This window comes from Merops nubicus, unplaced genomic scaffold (assembly GCF_000691845.1).
Source record: "Merops nubicus isolate BGI_N331 unplaced genomic scaffold, ASM69184v1 scaffold15567, whole genome shotgun sequence".
NCBI classification, from domain to species: domain Eukaryota; kingdom Metazoa; phylum Chordata; class Aves; order Coraciiformes; family Meropidae; genus Merops; species Merops nubicus.
This window is the reverse complement of record NW_008618475.1, coordinates 383-16576: the sequence shown is the minus strand read 5'-3', so window position 1 is coordinate 16576 and position 16194 is coordinate 383. Positions and strand designations below refer to the sequence as shown.

The window sequence follows — 16194 nt, the reverse complement described above, 5'->3', positions numbered from 1 at the left end:
CCCCGCCCAGGTTCCCGAGCCGCAGTGGTGCCCCGTGCAGCACTGCTGCTGGCACCCAGTGGGACAGGGCTGGAGACAAGCCACCCAAAGGTGGCCCAGACCTGGCAAGCCCCCTTGCCGTGTGCCTGCAGACACCCTGTCTGCCTCTGGTTCACCCTGCAGGGAAACCCTTTACACTAGCCCATCACTCCAGCTTCACTCTTCCTCCTCTGCTGCCAGGGCCTTCCCTGTGCCAGGAGGAACCCACGAGCTGCCTGCTGGGGCCACATGGACCTTCTGGGTGCAAAGCCCTTTGCTCACACCCGGGAGCAAAGACAAGAGCCTCCCCTCTCCTGGGACATCTGCAACTTTCCTTCCATTTACTGGTTTCATGCTTGCTCCCTGGGCTTGGGGAGGATTGTGGAGGATAAAAAGCCAGACTGTTTGTTTCCTTGTTGGGTACCAGCCTGAACTGAATTAGTTTAATCTGAATAACTGCAAACCCTTTGGGAAATTCAGGCTAAATTTATAAAATATTATTATCTCTATCTCTCCAAATTAATCTGCACAAGTAAGTACTTCTTCATTTAGGAAAATTTGGGATTTAAAATAAACAGTAAGGCAGCAAAGACTCCAGACATACTTTGTGTCTATGCTGGCACAGCTCCAAATATTAACTCTGATTTCCAGGGCCACATGGGAGCGAAGCAGAAGGCAGAATGTGGTGTTCAGGAGACACTCAGAATCACAGAATTGTTTGGGTTGGAAAAGTCCTTTAAGATCATGGAGTCCAACTGTTCCTCAGCACTGCCAGGACCCCACTGCCCCGTGTCCCTCACACCACATCTCCACGCTTGGAAACCCCTCCAGGGGTGGGGGAAACCACTCCAGGGGTGGGGTCTCCACCACTGCCCTGGGCAGCCTGGCACAGCCCTGGCAGCCCTCAAGGAGACAGAGGTGACAGGGGCTCCCCCAGACCCACGAACGGCCTGGCTGCACCCTGGGCTCCCTGGAGCCCCTGCCCGGGGGTCTCAGGGGGGCACAGTGGGGGTGCTGGGCTGCCCAGGGGAGCAGAGACCCCCCATCCCTGCGTGAGTCACCACTGACATCCAGTGCCCACCCGGCTCCACTGCAGGCTCAGGGAAGGACCTGCAATTAAACTAAAAAAACAAAACCAAAATGCCTTCTCAGCTCTGTGAAGCCTCTGGAAGCTGCTCCTCGGGGAGACCCCCGCGTCTCCCCTGGGCTTCCCGAGCACCATGATGACAGGGGATCTCTCCTGCCCCTCCAGCTGGGGTGGCTCTCCAGCACCAGAGGCTGGTGTTCAGGCAGGGCTCAGCACCAGGCTCTGCCCAGGTCCCCCCACCTGGGGGTGGAGGAGCTGAACTCCCCTCCTCGCCCCCCAAAACCATCCCTGAGCCTGCCAGGCTGTCACACGGCCTGTCCATCCCTGAGGCAGGGAGTGATGCCTGAAGCTTCAGGTGCAGTTTTTAACGGGATAACTGGGCTCCCCCAGCACCCCCCAAACTCCCCCCAGTTATCCCAGCCTAAGCACACACAGGCTCCAAAGTAAATGGGCCCCCCAGGGCCCCCCTGTGCCCGGAGCACACCCAGAGGCAGCCACCTCCTCCCTGCCACATCAAAGCTCACGAGGCTAAGTCTGGATGGGGAGTTGTCTCATCCAGTCCCTCCAGCTCCTAAAGCTGGAATGGTTCAGACCCTGGGCTCGTGAGGGAGGAGTGGTCCCAGTGCTGGGAACCACTGGGAGAAGATGCACTTCAGGGAATGAGCTCCTGCTGCTTGGCAGCCACTGTCCCAAATCCCCTCTGGTTATCCGGTGGGGTGGTCAGACTTCACCCCCACACTTCTTGCCCTTGGTGTTTTCATGTTTAGCCCCATGCAGTGATGGAGGATCCACAACTTCCCTGGGCAACCTGTGCCAGTGTCTCACCAGCCTCAGAGTGAAGAACTTCTTCCTTACATGCAGTCTAAATCTTCCCTCTTCCAGTCTGAAGGCACTAACACTTGTCCTGTCACTACAAACCCTTGTAAAAAGTCCTTCACCAGCTTTCCTGTAGGTCCCTTGAAGTACTGAAAGGCCCCAAGAAGGTCTCCCTGGAGCCACCTCTTCTCCAGGCTGAACAACCCCAACTCTCTCAGCCTGGCCTCCCAGCTGAGATGTTCTAGCCCAAATATGTCCCCACATTTGCATCTCAAAGCTTTTGGTATTTGAATCTCATCCCCAATTAAATAAAGCACTCAAGCATGCCCTCAGCTCTGGCTCTCAAGTGACATCACCCAAAGCAATTATCATTTTTCTACTTGAAAGTGCACAGGGCTTGAATTTCTAATAGCACCAGCTAAGAACACAACCTGCTGTGAGCCTCTCTGAGGGAGGGGGGAAGAATTGGGGGTTTCTCTCCGTGACAGAAGTGACAAAGGTTGTTTCCCTGCTGGCTGAACGCTGTCCTACCTGTTCTGAGAAACCAAGTGTGACACAAACACTTTCCCTTCCACCTTGCCCCAAAGTTTGCAAATGTTGGTAATGTTTGCAGACACTTTTGTATGTCTGTGGAAAATAAATGTCCAGCTTCCACCTCACCCACAAGCTGAAGACTTGGCAATACTGTCCCCAAATCTCACTTGCCAAAGGCATTTCAGAATTACTGAGATGCTGGGGAATACTCAGGCATGGAGTCTGCAGCCTGGGCAGCTGGTAAGCTCTCTAGCCCTTAAAAATTACTTTTCAGAGTCATTAAGACATCATCACTGCAATTTTTAATTCGGACGAAGTTCAGTATGATGGAAAGGCACTTTAAATGACTGGGTATGTCTCACTTTACAGTGCAATAATCATTTTTGTGCCATCTTACTCTGACCCTGTATGTGCTGGAGCTTGGGAAAGTGCATTAGGAGTAAACTAAAGCAGTATCTGGGTAAAAAAAAAAAATTGATCATAAGCTGCCTTCTATACTTGGGGGGAGAAGGGGCCAGCAGTGCAGGGGGGAGAGGTCAGAACTGCCCTGGGAAGCAAATACAGATCTCCTATCTATCCAATGGGTTTTGAAATATCTGCCACACCTATGTGCATTTATTTTCTTTTTCCCCCTCAGGAAAATCACCCGAGTATTCCCCTTCAGCACAACTCAGACTGCAAGAGGCAGTGTGTTCTAGCTGGAGCTCACAGATTACACGACTCTGTGTGTTTTATGGACAGCACTGTACCTGTGAGTGCCAGTGCTCAACTGCAGCTCCCATGGCAGCAGCCTGAAGCTGAACCGAGGCCCTTGGCAGGAAAGCAAATTCAGCACACCCATCCCTACTCTCAGCTATGCAAAGATGTGAGCTGTTAATATTAAGACAGCAAAAAAAAGGAATTTCACTGCACAGTTGCCAAAGCTTATATTCCCATTTCCCAGACAGAGAGAAAAGTGCCCGTTGTTCCTTCATAGGAACTGTCCCCTGAGGTGAAAGCACCACCCAAACCCGAGCTGTGAGGGGCTCTCAGAGTAAAGCAGTGTTACCCAGCTGCAGACCCTGAGCAGACTGTGTCTCTTGGAGCCACTCAGTGAGGCCAGCCTGCCCCAGCAGAGCAGAGCTTGCCCCTGAGCTCTCCAGAGTGTGCCCTTCTGCCAGGCCAGCAGGAACAGCCAGGTGGGGGCAAGCCACACGCTGCAGTCCTCTTCCATGGGAGCTTCTAACACCCGTGGGGTAGAGTTCCAGTAACGTGGCTGCTGGGGTCAGGGTCTCCCAGGGTGGGGAGAGCTCCTCCTGCTCCACCTCCCCCTGGGGCTCACATCACCCCGTCAGACTAAAGCTCCAGCGTGTTTCCATTCACCACCCAACAAAAAGTCTAAAACTAAGTTTTTTTCCCCAGGTTTATTTACTAAACTGTTTCACATTGGAGGAAATAGGTACAAGGGTACTTAGAGAGCACTGCCAGGAGAGCAGAGACACGGCGACCGCGAGATGAGACCGCTGCTGAGCCCAGACCCCCTGCTGCCCACAGCAACACCCCAGGGCACTGCTGAGAGAGGGACACAGAAACACACCCCAGCCACACAGAGCTACAGAGGTCATCTCATACTCCAACCAAAGCACTCTGGTCAAGTCCGAGTACAATTTGGTATTTTCTGTGCAGTTTTTAAATGCTGCTAAAAATTATAGTTACCCTTGGGTTTAAAATACAGCACAGAGCATAAGGCAAAAAAATAGGAATTATCATCCAGTTCTTTGCTTTTCAGTTAAAGAGCAGGAATTTAAGGCAAGTCTGGACATTTTGCATTGTTCCATGGAGTGAATGGGGACTTGGTGGGGCAGGTTCCCAGGAGTGCCAGGCTGCCTCCCAGGAGCAGTTACCTGGTGTAAGGTGCACTGGGTGCATCCACCCCTCGAGAAATTCCAGCCTGGCTTCCAGAGAGACCAGCATTCCCAGCAGGAGACTGGGGAGGAGCTTACAGATGAGTATCTCAACTAAAAACAGCAGAAAGTCAGGGACTGTATGTACACACAAACTCAGACCCACTCTAAAGTGCTTCACAGATAGTTTTGAGTGATTTACAGTTGAACTGGATGATAATTTATAGTTGTATGACATCTTATTTGCAGGTCCTTGACTTCTGAACTGCGAGACAGACGTTACAGTGAGAGTGTTGTTCTTTAATGCAGATTTAAATGGATTGTGTCTGCTCTCCCTAGAACCAAGCACTTCAGTGGACAGGACAAGCAGCACCCAGAACAGAACACAAAGACTTTAAGTGATTTTCAGTGACACGCTCCCTAGGCTGACACCCAGTTCCATCTGCTTCCAGCTGAACAGCTCATCTAGTATCAGCAGTGTATTTCATGAGGCATTTTTCCCATTCTCCACACCAGGCCTGCACACTTAAATTGTTCATGCTGCTACCTGAAATGTATCAACACCACTTTACACAACATGGGGTCAATCTCTATGCCCTAATTTAACACTGCTGCTGCCCAGGTGAAACATTTTGCAATTTTAAGCGCTTTGACTTCCACAAGTGAAAGATGTTCCTATAAATCAGAATGTTTCATGTTGGAAGGGACCTTTAAAGCTCAGTCTAACCCAAATAAACCCCAAGTAACATCCACAACCTAGAGATGTTTTGTTCTGTTGAAGTCAGAACGATTTCTGTGCCCTGCACCACTTTGTACTAACTGAAGAAGGTGTTTACTAGTAATTCCAACCAGAACCTGTGTATGAGCACCTTCATTCAGGAAGCCTTCTCCTAGTTAAGCTCTAAAGGTATGGTACACACTCAGCTGTGAGGAAAGCCTCCTGTCAACAAAACACAAACTTCTCCAAGTAAGGAGTTTTTTTATACACCTACTACTTTAAGCATCTTTAAGCATCTGTGGTGCATACTGGAAAACATGAAGATCAACATCATCTCTGTCAGAGACTAAAAAACAAAGCAGCACGTGAGCCCTTGGCTGGTGCATTCGCCTGGACAGAGCGAGAAGGCTCCAGGCTGAACACCTCCCTCAGGCCTCAGCCCTGCTCCTCCTCCTTCCCCACCCCAAAAAACATGCAGCACACCCCCACGCAGCTCCACGTGTCCTCCCAACAGACTCACTGGAGTAACTAAAGCATGCTCTTATTGCTGTGCCACTGGAATCCTCAGTGGGTCAAACCAACTGCACTGAAAACATTAAATCGTTCCTTTTATTTGCTTTTAAAGTCCTGCTGGATACAACCCAACCTGAAGAGGACCTGCAGGATTTTATGACCTGTGCAAACACCTGCTACCTGTGAAAAACAGCCTCATCCTCTCCTTGTCTCTTCAGCCCCTGAATGCCAGGGTGTGGAAGAACAGAACTCTGCTGCTTGCCTGGCTCTGCAGGAACTGGGAATAGATCATGCACGTTTGACCCCTCTGCTTAGCATCCAGGTAAAGAAATGGCTTTTAAAGCAACTATTTCAAATATTATTGCACCTTCAAAAAGTAATACTAGACAGGCTTGAAAAACAAAGGGAAACAAACATTAATTTAACATGTTAAAACAAGAGGAAATAGCTCTGGAGGCAGAAAAATTCTTTAGTACCAGGCCTGGCAACACATGTATAGACACCAAAACAAACACAGAAGATAATCCTGATTCCTAGTTAAAATCAGAAGACAAACCAAACCATTCTAAATTAGCTAAAATTCCTACTTATTCAGTCATCTACCTTAAACAATGGCTCTAACCCACAGCATTGCCTTTGACTTCTCTGCTCAAACTTTCACTAAGCTGAGGGCTATCAGGAAGCTGGACCCCTCCAGACCCTGGCCAGCCCCAGGAGCTCTGCTGCCTGTCACACAGGACGCAGGGGGCTTAGAGCCATGGCCCTGCCCCCCAGCACTGCAGCATACCCTAAAGGCAAGAGCCAAGAACCCCAGGTGGGAGCTCACCATCCACTCCCTGTTTATGTATTTGGGAGAAGAGGAGCCATAAACGTAGATCTTCTGGAAACAAAGATAATGAGCAGAGCTCAGTCAGCATGTTGTGTTACTCTGCACAGTTTTCATAGGCACGGATGTATCAAGCAAATAAACCAACTCCCCAGAACCACCCAAACAAGCACACGCTGTGCCACAGTCCGTGACAGCCTCCCTGTGAAGTCCCACGTGTAGCACCATGTTTAAATCAGAACACTCTGAGAAAGCAGTCATACATTCTTTTAAAAAAGGGAGTTGTATGGAACAGGGACAGAAGCATGCCTGGGGGAAGGGTGGGACGGATTCATCTAGGAGCATTTATTTCAGGTCATGCTACAAATGCTGCTGTGGCACCTTCAAATGTGTTACATCAGAAGTTGCAGGACAAGGTAATTTCTCCTTGCATTGCAATTGAAAACACACAGTGGGCCAGTAAGACTAAGTCATTTAACCTAGCGCTCATTTTCCCACAAAAAGAAAATGTAGAGGGAAGTTCAAAGAGTGATTTCTCCTCATCAGATCCAAAAATTTTGTTGAGGCAACAGATTTGCCTTGTAAATGTCTCGGAGTAGTTCCTAACGACCATCCCAGCCCTCCTACCAGCAAGCAGGTAACAAAGGAGAGCGTACAGGCAACATACTATGGCATTTATTATTTACAAACCTTGAGATACAGAAACAAGGCAGCCCTTTAGTTACTGTTCATAAAAAAAGGATGAAGCACTGTCGTGCATGAAGACACACCCAGCCAGCCACCAACAAACCCTCAGTCACAGCACACACTCACACACCTCTCACCCCAAGCACAGTAAACTTCATGTTTCAGAGGAGGCAGGAGGGAGAGAGAAGAGCTCTAGAAAGTGAACGGGTTAGATACAGAGTAATTTTTCTAACCACATCTCAGTCCTCTCTAACATTCACCGCCGTGACCAGGACGCCACCTAAACCCAGCTGGGATCACACCTGCTGTTCTTCCTGCCCGTGTCCCCAAAGGAACCACGGCCAGTTACTGGGAGAAAACAAAACCATCCTTCCTTGTTTCAGCCCCAACTCGCCCACATTCCTCCACTCCAGAAGACACAGCCCGTGTCCTCCAGCAGCAGGGTTTGCTCCAGGCAGGGTAAGCTCCACCTTCACATCGGGTCCGCAGTCGTGCTCCTCATCAAAGTGCAGTCAAGCCAAAATTGCATCGACAGTACATCATGCCAGCAGAGTCCAGCCAGGTGTCTGAGATGGGGTCGTACTTCTGGACAGTGTTCAGGTAGGAGGACCCCGAGTGACCCCCAACGACGTACAGGCAGTTATCGATCACAGCCGCGCCGACACCTGCGGGGAGACAAACGGAACCAAACCATCACACCCCCACCAGCAAGTGGGAGCAAGGGCTGGTGTGTTCCCAGCTGGAACCCTCCCTCCACCTGAAGGATGGACAGACGAGTCCTCACAGCATTCCCTGGGCTCTTTAAAGGAAATGGGTGGCCCTGAACAGCCCCTCTCCGTTCAGGTCTTGCACTCCTTTATCAGAGTTCTCACATCCTTTCCTGTGAGTGAGCCACACTCTCCTGTCTCAGTGCTCCTTGTCAGGGAGACAGAGAGAGGCTGTGCTACTGAGTCTCAAAGTAACACAGAATACAACAGAGCAGCAACCACAGAACTGCTGAAACTCACTCAAAACCAATGAAAAAACAGAAAGCAGAGTAGAAATACTACTTTGTATTGTTCTGGTTCTAGCTCAGTATTAATAAACTGGACTGTAACTGGAAGGAGAGAAATAAACCCTCATCGTTTTGCACAGAGTAAGTGATCCCCATTCACAGACAAAGTGCAACGCTCTGCACATGAGTCACTGCACCTCACTGTGGCAGTTTATTCCTGAGAGGACACCCAAGTGAGAGTTTTGTGGGTCCCTACCTGTCCTGGGTTCCTTCATGGGTCGACAGACGGTCCACTGGTTCTGGTGGGGGTCGTACCTCTCGATGCTGGACAGGTGGGAGACACCGTTGTGCCCCCCCACCACGAAGATGAAGCCCAGCATGGCGCCCACGCCGAAGTTGATGCGCTTGTCGGCCATGGGAGCCACCGTCTCCCACGAGTTCTTGCTGGGGTCGTAGCGCTCCATGCTGCAGACACACCAACAGCAGGTGAGCCTGGGCCCCCAGGGACACCCCAACGTCACCCCACGGGCAACCCGGGGTTGTCAGAGGTGGATCTAGCTCTGCCAACCAACGTCACCACGCAGGGGAGTAGCACAACACAAACTGTGGCCTGGCTGCTCTGCACTACCCAAGGCCAGTGGTACCAGCTCAGAACCATCAGTCACATCCTGCCCTCCTTCCACAACACAAAGCAGCAGGATGGTCTCAAGAGAGTGCTGCCAAAACCCAGATTTCAGATCTTTCAGCCTGACACGGTGGCTGCGGTTCCGCCACTTCCCTGATGCCCCCATGCCACTGGATCACCAGGCTCCAGACCAGAACTAAGCAAGAGCTGCCAGAGCTGGCCTCAGAGCTGAAAGCTCTTTCAAAGAGGACTGCTGGTATTTATAAAACCAGCAACTTGTGAAAAGCTGCACACAGCACAGGTCTGAAGTGTCTCCACTGGGGTAACACGTCACATTGAAAACCTCCCAGAGGCTGCCCTGGAAGTAACGGGCAGAGAGGAAGGAGGTTTGGGGAGCACATCTCTTGGGAAGGGCAGCAAAGAGCCTGCTGATCAAACACTACAAATCAAAGAGGACTTTGGGATAAAATGATTTATCTTCATTACTGTTAATCACTGGAGGTGTAGAGGTGGTCCCAGTCATTACCACACTCATGGCACGTGGCTGTGCCCAGCCCAGAGCACAGCTGCAGGAGCACAAGGGGGTAAAAGAGGAAAGAGAAAATCAGAAGCACTACAGAGAGCACTACACAGCAGCCAGCTTTCTCCTCCTGCCTGAGCCTGCACAACTCCAGCAATGGCAGGGCACAGCCTATTACTCCTGCTCTTGAATAATTACTATACCAAAATTATTCAGTGAAAAGCAAATTAAAGAATGCAAATAATGAAATATCAGATTCGAGTAACTCTAAAGGTGCTGCTGGCAATTGTGTTCTGAGTGAGGAAGAGACACGGTACAAGGAGTAAGGCTCCTGCAGGATTTTGTGGTTGCTAAGAGCTTTCCTTCCAAGGTACCAGCTCCATAAAGACATCTCCTGATGCTCCAGCCACGTCTCACATCTCCTGCAAGGAGGTTACCCAGTTCTCCTGGGTGCACACTGAGCATTCAGCTTTAGGGAACCACGTTTGGCAAGAGCCAGGGATTATCTGCCCTTTTTTAGGGTCCGTGCAGCAAGGCTGCAGTGGAGAGAGGATCCCAGAGGCGCCACAGTAAACTCCTGAACTGCTCTGCTCTGCTGGTGACTCTGTGTGAAGCCACCACTAAAGCCAGGAGTCCTGCGTGGTACAAGGAGCTAGGAGGAACCACAGCTTAATTCCTCCAGGTCAAATTCCCAGATGAAGAAATCCTCAAGTCAGCAGGTGATTCTCAGAGATGCTTTGCTTCTCTATTAAATACTGCAGCTGCTGTTACAGCTCCTAACTTTAAATATAAGAAATCAGAACAATGTCACATCGAGTTTCATAAAATCCTGTCACAACCAAGTGGTTTCATTTACTGCTGGTTTTATTTCTGCAACTTAACAAAATTGTTTGTATTTTCCAAATGGAAACTACTTTGCTATACTTTCCTACCTGGGAACTAATCCTCTGCTTCAGAAACTATTTTATATAAAGAAGTATCACGTATAAAAAGGGCAATTAACAACTAGTGCAATGTTGTGAACCTCCTCTGTTAACAATCAATGCATCCCTTCCTACATGCAAGATTTTAGTTTTTACTCTTTACTCAGATATTTAGTCTTGTAGTTTATTCACTCGCTTCCTGCAGATTCCACCTGAAGTATTTATTTCTGTGTATGTTAAGCATGTGAAAATTCCTATTTATTTCAAATCAGTTGTTTAAGTGTTAAAGCTGACCATGTGTCCTAATATTTATAGGATCAGACAATGGTTTGGGTTGGAAGGAACCTTCAAGATCATCTAGTTCCAAACCCCTGACATGGGCAGGGACATCTCCCACTAGAGCAGGTCATGTGAGGCCCTGTCCAGCCTGAGTACCTCCAGTGATGGAGCATCCACAACTTCCCTGTGCAACTTGTGCCAGGGTCTCACCACCCTCACGGTGAAAAACTCCTTCCTTACACCTCATCTAAATCTCCTCTCCCCCAGTGTGAAGCCAATGCCCCTTGTCCTGTTGCTATCACACCCTGCAAGCTTGGGGCACAAGGCTTTCATGTAGCATTGGCACAGGGCTGAGCAAGCTCAGTAACCAGGGCACAGCACCACAGCACAGACACACGGACACGACCTCGGGGCCTGGGCACGTAAGGTCACACCACACTGATCTGCTGAGTTCACCAGCTCAGGTGTTACCGCCTTGCTTGGTAACATGCAGAGACCTTTGGCTTTACTAGTTTCCCTTCTTAAGTATTAAAAAAGAAAAAAAAAACACCAAAACAAAACCCCAAACAAACCAGCAACGAGTTGGAACACGTAAAGAGAAGTTAAAATAAAGACTTTCCAGTTGAATTCTCAGACTGATGCTGCAGGATGAGGACTAACAGTTTACCAATCTGCTTTAGGAGGACTGGTAGGTGGCTGCTGCCCTCGGGGTGCCCGGGGAGCAGTGCTGCTCCCCAGCTGCCAGCCCAGCCCCTACCTGTTCATGTGGGCGGGCCCGTAGCCGCCGATGGCGTAGATCATCCCGTCCAGGACGGCCGCCGCAAAGCAGCTCCTGGTTTTGTTCATGGGGGCCACGGGCTGCCACTCCTGCACCTTGGGGATGTACTTCTCCACCGTCCGCAGGTAGGACTGCCCGTCGTAGCCGCCCAGGGCGTAGAGCTCCCCGGCCAGCACGGCCACGCCCAGCGTGCTCCGGCTCTCGCACATCCTGCCCAGGGCCGTCCAGGTGTTGGTGTCGGGGTCCCAGCACTCCACCGAGCTCTCGTGCTTGCGGTAGCTGATGCCCTGGCACACGTGGGTGGCGATGCCCCCCACGACGTAGATCTTCTGGTGGAGGACGCAGATGCCGAACTCGTAGCGGGGGATGCTGAGGGGAGCCAGCCCGATCCAGGAGTCGTTCTGGGGGAAGTACATCTCCACGCTGGAAGAGAGAAGCCAGGACCATGAGCAAACCTCCTCTCCTGAGGCGCCGTGACGTGCACACGGGCATCGAGAACACAGAAGACGAGTTCACGTGTCCCACCCAACATTTGCTGTGCCTTCCAATAGCCCAAATGAAGCTAAACTGAAACGCTGCCGACTGTCCTGAAGAGTTAAAGCCCAGGGCTCACAGCGTGGTGCAGCCACCATACCAAGCCCGAGACCTGCAATGATGGGTTTGGGAAGTGCAGACCAGGCAGACTGAGGGGGAGGCAGGGCAGGGAGGGGATACCACAAAGGAAGACAGGCAGAGCTGCAGCCACAGCAGCTTTTGGAGGCAGGCTGTCTCTGAGGCAAGCTAAAAGTACAAACCAAAGAGCTAAGAAGGGTGAACTGAAAAAAAAAAAAAAAACAGTCAAAACAGCCTCAGAGAAAAGGAGAATTAGAGGGGGAAGCACAACTTTATGCATACCTGCAACCACATGCTTAGAAAGCAGTCTGTAGTTTTATAAATGCTTCTAACATACACTGTATAATTTAAAAAAAATGTTAAAGTAGATAGAGCTGATTTGAAAAATGGTTTTTGTGCTTTCATTTAAAACCAAAAAATAATCCAATCTAGATTGGTATGGAATATTGTTACAACCACTGAAGAAGCTGTGAAAGAAACAGCTGAAGAACATGGGAGGGTGACTTCACTCACTGAGATTTTTTTATTAAGCACAAAACAGCCTTTATTTTTTAAATCTATAAACTCAATTCCCCATCCCCATATTTGGTTCACTAGCAATCCCTATTACAAGGGGAGTTCACTTTAACTAACTTTGACAACATCTCTGAGAGGGGCAAAGGACAGATCTCCCAGGTTTCTTTAAGTTTACACGCACATATGTGTGAGCACAGAACTGCCCCAGAAAAGAACATCTCAGAGTAAAATATGACCCAGAACCGAGCTGCAGAGCTGGTCAGGGCAGCCTGCCTTGCACAGAGAGGGTCTCCTGAGCTGCTGGGGGTGCACTCACACCACAGCACTCCACACACACACCCAGCCCCACATGCAGTTTAACTCCTGTTTCTGGAGCTGCTAACACAATGTTATAACAAACCCAGTTACACCAGTATGGGAAGAGAGCTGGTTTTCTCTCTGTTACTCTCCCTTTGCTCACAGGATCAGCCTCCCATAACTGAAGAGGAGACTCAGTCTGAGCTCGGGCTGAGGGAAGAGGGGCACTCACCCGTTCCTGCCAGCACGGGCAGCGGTACGTGCTCAGCAGCAGAGATTAGAGGGTGATTAAAGGATCATCTCGTGATGATCCAGAGCGTGACACTGCTAAGAATTACCTTTCACTTGTCTCTGATTAAGTCTGCTCTATTTCCAAGGACTTTTGAGTTATCAGGGAGCATATTTGTCCTGCATTAGTTTAATTTTATGGTTTGATTGTCTGGAATAACAATAGATCAGGGGAAAATTATGTAAAATACCTGAAAGGATAAAGAAGTAGTGTACAAACTTCTATCAACCATGTTTATTAATCAAATTCTCAATCAACAGAATTAAAATAAGATTTTACTGCTGTCTGTGTTGGCACAAACAAAATCCTTGTCACTGAAGATTACTCACGAAATCAAAAAGCATTTTGAACTCGGTGCTCGTCCTTGTTCAGAAAAAAAAGACCACAAACCCAGACAATCTATCCAAAAGTTCTTATGAAAGAGAGCAGTAACTGCAGTCCTACAAAGCACAGCTCTGCAGCAGGACTGTCCCAGTCCTGACCCAGGGCAACCCCAGCATGGTGGGGTTGGAGAGGACCTCTGGGGATCACCTTGTCCAACCCCCTGCTCCAGCAGGTCACCCACAACAGGGTGCCCAGGGTGGTGTCTTGGCAGGTTTGGGGTCTCTCCAGAGCAGGAGGCTCCACAACCTCTCTGGGCAGCCTGCTCCAGGCTCGGCCACCCTCAGAGCCAAGAAGTATTTTAAAGACAGAGACAGACGACAGCACCCAGGTGCTGCCTCAGCCTGCCCACGACCCACCTCTCCAAGCAGGCGAAGAGCCCGGCCTTGCCCCCCACGGCACACAGGACTTTGGGGGCGCAGCGTGGCCGCGTCATCAGCACGGTCTGGTGGGAGAGCCTGTCTGCTCCAGGCTCGGCCACCCTCAGAGCCAAGAAGTATTTTAAAGACAGAGACAGACGACAGCACCCAGGTGCTGCCTCAGCCTGCCCACGACCCACCTCTCCAAGCAGGCGAAGAGCCCGGCCTTGCCCCCCACGGCACACAGGACTTTGGGGGCGCAGCGTGGCCGCGTCATCAGCACGGTCTGGTGGGAGAGCCTGTGCTCCGGCATGAAGTGGTACTTGCGGGACTCGTTCCGCAGGCGCTTGCAGGTGCAGTCTGCAGGTGTGGTCGTCCCGGATGAGGTGGTTGGCCTCGTACAGCCGGGTGAGGAACTTGACGCTGAGCAGCGGCAGGCGGACGCAGTGCAGGAGCTGGGCCAGGTGCTTCTGCCGCTCCCGCACGTCGTACTTCACCCAGGCCTCCAGGGCGTGGAACACCGTCTCCTCCGTCACCACGTTCAGGCAGTCGTTGGAGACGATCTCATCCAGCTCGGCGCGCGTCAGCTCCAGGAACTCCTCCGTCTGACACACCTCCTCGAAGTGCTGGCAGATGTACTTGTTGGCAGCCAGGCAGAGGCCGCGGCCGGCCGAGGTGGCGAAGCGGGCGATGCCGATGCAGTTCCCGGGTTCCAGCTGGCTCTCCAGGAAGGCGCAGCACTCCTGCACCACCAGCTTCACCTGCAGCAGGTTGGCGGCCGGCAGCAGCGACTCCACCGTGTCCTGGGAGATGAAGACGGTGCCGGTGTAGGCGTACTCCACGATGGCCTGCAGGGCCGCCTCCTCCACGCACTGGAACTCCACCTCCGAGTTCTCCTTCTCCGAGAGGTTCCCCGTGAACATGGCCTTGAAGTAGGGGCTGATGCTGGCCAGCACGGCTCTGTGGGCGTGGATCTTGGCGTCGCCGACCCTCAGGACGATGTCGCAGAGCTCGTGGTGCTGGCGAAGGAGGTTCAGGCCCTGCAGGAGCTGCTCAGAGTGCAGGTGGGTTAGGTTGGCGAGCATGTAGGCTGGGGACGACTGGTCCATCTGTGACAAGCAGAGGTTTTAACACGTTACTCAGGGCTTCACTCCACCAGCTGCATCACTCACGTTACTTAGATGTGCCACACAGAACATCAAAAAAAGATTTTTCCACTTTTGCTTTTATCTGCATTGAGTTTATTGCTTCCCATTTTGCTTGGTCAACCCTTACGTGCTACGCTTTTCATGCGAGTTAAATCTGGGACAATCAAATGTCTAATAGTGTATGCTATATTAACCTATGCCTTAAAAAAAAATCCCACAACCATCACAGCGTATTTTTTTTTTCTTTCCTGGAGTCAAATGCATGTTGTCTGAAGTGTTGAATACAAGACAGGTTTCCCTACGGCATGAGCAGCCACTCACGCTTCCTAGCTTCACCAAGAGTTCTTTTCCTTCCTTTCAGGGTTCCTTCCCCACAGGGGAAGGGTCCTCATTCCTACCTACAGCTCCACAAAACCCCCAGATGCTTGTGCCAGAAGTTTTAGCTTGCACTGTGACACTTGAAGGCACCTGCTCTGATTTCAGTGTCATTAGAATTCAGAGGGTGCTGCCTCCATACCTGTTGGAGCAGCAGCTCTTCAGCTCCTTACTCAGCCTGAACTGTTAGAGCAGTCAGAGGGTGGAGCCCAGGATCCCGGGCTGTGAGGACATGCAGCTCTGTTCTGCAGAGAACACTGCAACCCCCCAGTTTCAGAACTGAAAAGCTGGTTTGATTTTGATTCCCTAAACGACTGCATGAACTTCAAGATCTTCTTCCTTTTACCACATTATTCAAAGGTTCATCATTTTCACATCCCCTTAACTGACATCTAATTTGCATTGAGCCCACAAAGTGCTTAATCTGGAAGAGGAAAATTAGTTGCCCACATTTAAATACAGAATATAATAGCTCTGACATGACAGAGAAGTGAAGGTTTAGAGCTAGGAAAGCTTTTACCCATTAAAAGGTGGTAAGCTCGTCCCTCTCCTGTTACAAACCTACACTGGCAAACAAACTATATTTAAAGTTCAGTATTTTAAGCATACGTGCAAAAGGAAAGGTTCTATACAGCCACCTCCACGTAACAACATTTTTGCAGCACAAATTATCTGGGGGAGAACAGAAAGAGCTGCTGAGCAGATAACCCACTTCCTTTTCTTTCCGTCTTTGCTCTCAGTTTGTAACTTGATTATTAGCCCAGAAACCACAAGGTAACATGACAAAAAAAAAAAAAAAAGGAACTGTCACAGTTCAGATGCAAAACCTGTAAAAAGGGTTGTAAATAACTATATATTTAAGTTACTCTGCAGAAACATAACTTTCTGTGCCAAGCTGCTAGAGATGCCTGCTGCTGTTCCCTGTGCAGCTCCCGTGTGGCCACGCTCACCCACAAAACATTCACACAGGTTCGTTTCATGGTTGAGCAAGGAACTAGAGGCTGGAACATTAGCCA

General features: G+C 50.3%; 1 protein-coding gene across 1 annotated transcript; it reads right to left on the bottom strand.

Annotated features, from left to right (window-relative positions):
* Positions 1-7583: 7583 nt before the first annotated feature.
* On the bottom strand, positions 7584-14764 carry KLHL28 (kelch-like family member 28). The gene is given in 5 exon segments (XM_008943469.1): positions 7584-7747; positions 8333-8541; positions 11181-11624; positions 13856-14022; positions 14024-14764. Coding segments are annotated over 5 exon segments (1725 nt in total).
* Positions 14765-16194: the final 1430 nt, after the last annotated feature.